The sequence below is a fragment of the Acyrthosiphon pisum genome, unplaced genomic scaffold, assembly GCF_005508785.2.
Source record: "Acyrthosiphon pisum isolate AL4f unplaced genomic scaffold, pea_aphid_22Mar2018_4r6ur Scaffold_20527;HRSCAF=21303, whole genome shotgun sequence".
In the NCBI taxonomy this organism is placed as follows: Eukaryota; Metazoa; Arthropoda; class Insecta; order Hemiptera; family Aphididae; genus Acyrthosiphon; species Acyrthosiphon pisum.
This window is the reverse complement of record NW_021769896.1, coordinates 1-6,390: the sequence shown is the minus strand read 5'-3', so window position 1 is coordinate 6,390 and position 6,390 is coordinate 1. Positions and strand designations below refer to the sequence as shown.

The 6,390-nt window shown below is 29.4% G+C and overlaps 2 protein-coding genes across 3 annotated transcripts; one reads left to right on the top strand and one right to left on the bottom strand.

The window, feature by feature from the left end:
• The first annotated feature begins 8 nt into the window (after window positions 1-8).
• LOC107882352 lies at window positions 9-2,308 on the top strand. Of its 2 annotated transcripts, XR_003839997.1 has the most exons (4): window positions 9-92; window positions 152-386; window positions 448-907; window positions 968-1,084. XR_003839997.1 is itself a non-coding variant. In XM_029491994.1 (3 exons), the coding sequence occupies exons 1-3, from the start codon at window positions 790-792 to the stop codon at window positions 2,192-2,194; spliced, it is 1,263 nt and encodes a 420-aa protein (XP_029347854.1). In that variant the 5' UTR covers window positions 681-789; the 3' UTR covers window positions 2,195-2,308. The 2 variants fall into 2 exon arrangements, 1 of the variants encoding a protein (XP_029347854.1); XM_029491994.1 differs by lacking the exons at window positions 9-92; window positions 152-386 and adding an exon at window positions 1,308-2,308 and having other exon boundaries at window positions 681-907; window positions 968-1,225.
• A 1,355-nt stretch (window positions 2,309-3,663) lies between these two features.
• LOC115034674 lies at window positions 3,664-6,343 on the bottom strand (the record flags this gene model as incomplete). Its single annotated transcript, XM_029491995.1, has 3 exons — window positions 3,664-3,722; window positions 5,910-6,168; window positions 6,252-6,343. Coding segments are annotated over 3 exons (394 nt in total), but the record flags the coding sequence as incomplete, so codon positions are not given.
• Window positions 6,344-6,390: the final 47 nt, after the last annotated feature.

Below are 6,390 nucleotides of genomic sequence, written 5' to 3'. Positions count from 1 at the left end.
ATATTGAGTTGTGTGACAATTAGCCCAGGTATTTGTCCTTTAATGATGGACGTCCTGAAAGACAATGTTAAAAAACTAAAACCAAGTGAACGGTGAGGATTTAATATTTATTAGTTATCTTCTTTCTTAAGTAAAATGTCTAACATTTTAGATACTGTACGGTTTTGTTCGATGAAGTGTGTCTATCGAGTGGTTTATCATACAATTCTGTTACGGACGAAGTAGACGGTTTTGTTCATACTGGAAAATCCAAGAACCAAAATGTTGCAGATCATGCTCTTGTTTTCATGATTCGTGGTATACGGAAAAAATACAAACAACCCATTGCCTATTCATTTTGTCAGGGTGCAACAAAACAAGACGAATTGGTTCGTCAGCTGAAAGAAGTAAATAGTTTTTATTTATGATAAATATGTTCCTTGATTAAATGATTAAATGATTTTACAGGTTATTCGTAATGTTCATGACACCGGGTTGCGGGTTTTAGCCACCATTAGTGACCAAGGTACGGCAAATGTAGCTGCCATCAATATACTAAAACGTGACACAAGAGCATATCAACTTAAAAACAACATGGCATGTACCGATGAATTTTATGAAGTTGAAGTTAATAATCTTCATAGATTAAAACTTGTACATATTTTTGATGTGCCACATTTAATAAAGTGTATTAGAAACAATCTAATCACTAAAGATTTAATTTTTTGTGTTGATGGAGTACAAAAACGAGCGAAATGGTCACATATACTGGAGTTATATAATGAAGACTGCAAGATACCGGACTGAAAAATGTTGCCTAGGCTCTCAGACAATCATGTTATTCCAGAGAAAATATTCAAGATGAAAGTGAAGTGCGCAGCACAAGTCTTCTCCCAGAGAGTTTCATCTACAATGAATTTTTTATCATGTAAGTTTTTTTTAATACATAAACTTAGAAAAGTGAATTAATTGTGTTTCGTTTTAACAGCTCGAAATATTATTAGCCCAGATGCTGTAGATACTGCTTTTCTCTGTCAGTTTTTTGATAATCTCTTCGATTCTTTGAACGGCAGCTTTGACAAGATTGTAGATGGCAAAAAATATCGAACAGCAGTAAAAAAAAACTCGCCACACCATGAGCTATGGGATCAAAGCCTAAAAATCCTAAGTACAATGCGTTTTATTGACAAAAATGGGAAAACGACGTCTGTTCCAACAATAAGAAATTGGATTTCAACAATAAAAAGTTGGTTTCATCAAAAAAAAATTCTGTTCACTAACTTAATTTTATAAATATTTGTATAACAATAATTATTACATTTTTACAGGTTTTCAAACGCTATATAAGGTTTTGCAGTCTGTGAATATTCGTTCATTTTTACCAAGGCACATAAATCAAGACTCTCTTGAGAACTTCTTCGGAGCAATTCGGTCGGTAGGGTCCACAAATCCAAACTGCAATGCTTTTATAATGGCCTACAAAACATTGGTATTAAACAATTTGGTCTCACCACAATCTCCGGGTGCCAATTGTGAGGAAGACTTCACTGAAGGTAGCTTATCTTCATTTCGAAATTTATTTGATAAAGCCAAACACTTCCAAACAAAGACTTCTACTGGTATAAACACAGCTGCTGATTTTTCAGAAACAACTAACCAATTGTCACTTACTACAGCATTTGTACAAGGACAAACAAAAACCTTTATTGCAGGATATATTTTAAAGAAATTGAACAAAGACTTATTTAAAAACTGCAAATATTGTCTTAGTCTCTTGTGTTCTACTGTTTCTAATGACCATGACCATCAACTTATCTCCGCTAGAGAGTACAAATCTAGTTATCAGTCATTGAAGTATCCTTCATTGTCTCTAAAATCAGTTGTACACAATATAATTTCTTATGTTGGAAAAAAAATGCCTGTGGTGTGTCATCATGAACACATATTTTATAACCTTTGCAACGATGTACATAATATTTTCAATTTTGATGATATTTTAAACTGTCCTGAACACCATAAAATATTTCCAATTAAAATTGTTGAGATAGTAGTTAAATTGATGATAAATCATTATTGTACAGAAATCAATCGTATACTATTAGGTAAAAAAAAGGTTCGACCAAATGAAAATGACCCGATAAAAAAAATAGCTAATGCTTGGCATTTGAAACACAGCAAACGAAAGGTGCAAGGGAAATTTAATTTAGTGACGTAAATTTAGTGTTATGTGTTCACTTTAAATAATTTTTATTACTTCTAATGACATTGTTACAATTGGAATAATTATTCTAATAACAAGACTATTGACATTTCATTATATTATTTTATATTTTTTTTTTTATATTTATTTATGTAATATCTTATTAATTATATTTAATATTATAATATGAAAAATCATTTTATAATTTATTTTTTGTGTATTAATTAAACTATTCCTGTACTCAACAGTACATGAATACAATTGGTGATATTAGGATAGTTGTTTTTAAATTTTATAAAAATATGCAATTATATTTTACTTTATTGTATTCAAATAGGTTTAGAAACTTTAAATTTATTATTTACTTACTATACAATTTATTATTTACCTTATATTTATTTATATAATACCCTTATTTAATATATTATGATATGAATATTTATTTTATATTTCATTTTTTCTTATTATTAAACAAATAATGTACCTATATTGTATTATGTTTAGGTACCTACATTAAATCTTATTGATATTTCATATTTATAATAAATTATTTGTTTACAACTATACAATTGTTTGTTTGATAACTATTTAATAAAATATGTTTTCTTATAAGAAAATAAATTGCTTTTATTTATTACTAAATTACTTTCCTACAATTTTATTTCTAGACGAAAACATCGATAGTATGGGAGTTAAATATCGATAGATAATTATCGATAAGCTAGATAATCGATATAACAATAACTATCGATGGTAGCGCTGTTTTAGTTTTGTCGTACATCCACCGGGAGCGCTGTTAAACGGTTCGTTTTTATAACATGGGAGTTGCCTATCTATTATATTATACTTGTCTATGGTCAAAAACGTGGCGGCCATGTTGGCGTTGGTTAATCAGTGTCACCATACCAGAAAAACAAAATGTTTATTACAATATTTTTCCAAAAATGGATAGATCCAATTAGTTATATACAAATCATTTGCTAGGTAATTGCTTAAAGTTTTTAATTTTAGCAACCGTAAAAGATTAGTATAGATCAAATACACAGTTAAGGAAGGATAATGTACTGAAATACATGTTGGAAAAAATACACATTTTATTTTATTATGTCAAATTTATATTTTATATATAAGCTTAAATGCAGCTGATGTAGTTTTGAAAGCTAATAGCACACGAGTGTTTGAAAGCAGGCTTGATTAGTGGAGAGAGATACCATATGAATATGGGTTAAATATTAGAGAATAGATTGAGAAGGCATGTTGAGGCATGAAGAATAGTAGTTGACCTCACTTGCGTGGAATAAAGGCGAAGCTGGAGAAGCAGAAGCAGCTGTGAAATATTTCTGAAAAATAAAACATAAATAAATATACGTGACCAATATACAAGCCATATTAAAATAATTAAATGATACTAATGAGATCACTTCACTGCCAGTGATGGGCAGTGTCTTAGATAGATTTCTAACTTGTATATATTGACATAGTTAATTGTAATTTGTATCTTTATACTATTTTCAGATATTTAGGATCCTGGTGTCTAAAGTGCCTGTAAAATTATAACAATAAATAAGTCATTATTTTTAAAATATTAGACAACATGTAATCTCAAATTAGACTAAGATATTTTTTTAAAACACATTTAACACATTTTTTAAATTATTGAAAATTAGGCAAGTAAGTGTGTACTTATATACCAAATTGTACAAATAAAAAAAAAACAAAAATAAACAAGAATAATAAATATTAAATACTAATTAAACAATATTTGTCTAAAATATGATCAATTTTACATTATGTCATCATGTTATCATTAATTATAAATGTTTTAGTATTGTCAGTTTTCTATTTTTAAATTGACGTTCTGATACTAACTCTCTATTTAAAAATTTAACAGAAGAAAATATTCTAAATCTTACAAATAGCTTAATTAAATAAACATAATCAAAATTTGGGCATGGGTGCTTAAAAGGCACATTACATAAAAATTCATTTAAGTTAGAAGCTATTCCTTTACCAACTGCTAATAAAGGAAATCGCTGAACAAATATATTTTCTAGTTCAAATATATACTGATAAAAATCATTATTGGGCATTTGAAGGTTACCATAAGTTGTCTGTGCAGTATTGATTATGCTTTAAAATAGCATAATAAAAATGCTTGATCTAAATTTGTTTGGTACCTTCCATAATCTACACATAAATCACAGGTATGTTGACTTAAACACTTGCTATACAAATAACCGCAAACATAATGTAAGGCATTTTTTCAGGTAAATTTAAGTGTCTATAGTCAACAGTGCCAATTTTGAAATTGAAATATGTACCGCTCGATGAAGGTTCTGGCAACATAACATTAGAAATCCCAACTTCTCGAGAATTCATATGACATAAAATGTCATCAAGATCTTTTATACAATTGGCATTAGGTGAATATTGAAAATAGTTTAAGCAAAACAAGTTCCGAAAAGCTATATAAAATTGAACAGGAGTGGGATTTCGATTGTTTCCATTTTTATTGCGAAACATACCGAATAAATTTTCTAAACAATCCTGGTTCAAACGGTAGGTAAATAATACATAATCACCAGGATGTGTAGATGATTCATGTAATGAAACCCACAGCTTTAATAACCCATTAATGGATATTAGCCAACCATTTATAAAATTCATCCTGCTAGTCACATCTGTACCACTTATTTTCGAAATAACATTTAATTTTTTGAAAAATGAAAGCATCATTGAAAGATGTTCTATTTGCATTGATGTATTTTTAAAAGGTCTCCTGAATGATTTGCTATTTGGAACTTTACTTGAATTAAAAACATCAAACAATTTATCCATTTTATCTATGACATTAATCGTACATTTTGACTCTAATGGTACTTTACCCAATTCTAAGTGAGTATTCATTCCAGCAGCTACCGATTCACTAAACACTTGGGCTGCCAAATAGACTCGCATTTTTTCGAATGGTCCTGGATTTATGTGAGCATGAGTAAGCTTGGGTGCTAATCTTAAATTACGTTTGCTGTCCTCATTATAAAATTGTATAATATATTTGTTATCAGTAAGTTCATCATCAATACTAAAATGATGTTTGAAAAATATGTTACGTGTTGACTTTAACAAATGTGGTGGATCAAACAAATACACAATTTCTTTGCCATTAACTGTAAAATAAGGGCGCTGTGGGCTAACATAAACACTTTTACTGAAACTGACAAAATTTGAGCCTTGGTCAGTGACAAACACTTTGACATATTTTAAAGAAATATTTAACAATTTTATTATGCTAGACATTATAATATCATTTAAATCTAGGTTACGGCAGCTTCCAGACACAAAAAAGTAAGCTATTGGCTGCTTCCACGATACATTAATTCCCCTAATCATTAAAACTAATGCATAATTGGCTGCCTCATAAGTTTTAGTGAGATTTGTCTGATGAAATCCTATAATTTCATCTTTAGGAAGTGAGTAGTACAAATGTGTTTTTAATGACATTTCATCAGCACATAAGATGCAGTCAAGGGCTTCAGTTTTAAAGTTAGAAATTTTGAATTTGACAAATTCAAACAAAAAATCATTTAACCCAGGAATCAAATCATATTTTGAAGTAACTCTTCTTAAAGTCCGAACTGAAGGTAGACTTAGTGTACTTTTTAATAATCTATACACAGATGGGCCCAAGAAGTAAATTGTTAATGCTAATTGTTTCATATCATTTGTGTACCTGTATCCATGAGGGTTTCTTGTCTTGCATACCATATGTGATTTGACAATGGTTAGTACACTGGGTGACAAATGTTGTTCACATAGGGAGAGAAAGTTGTCAACAGTATTGAATTCAGCCAACTGATTGCTCAAGGCCAAAATGGTTTTTTCAGCTTTCAGGCGAGCTTCTTTCTCGATCTTCAATTGGTGCCTTAACAAAACTTTTCTGGGTGTTTTTTCAGACCAAGCTTTCAGAGTTTGACAACCTTTTGAAGAACCTAAATGATATTTATAAGCTTTTAGTAAGCACGCAGTAAATTATAAATATACAGTTGAGTAAAATTATTTAATTATAGCTTACTAGGACTTATGAAATCTAAAGGAGAATCTAAACATCTAGATTTTTCACTAGTAAATGATGAAGATGTCCCAGAAGAAATACTGTAATCGATGCTATCGTGTACTTCTAAACAAAATTTAAAAATATAATATTAATAATC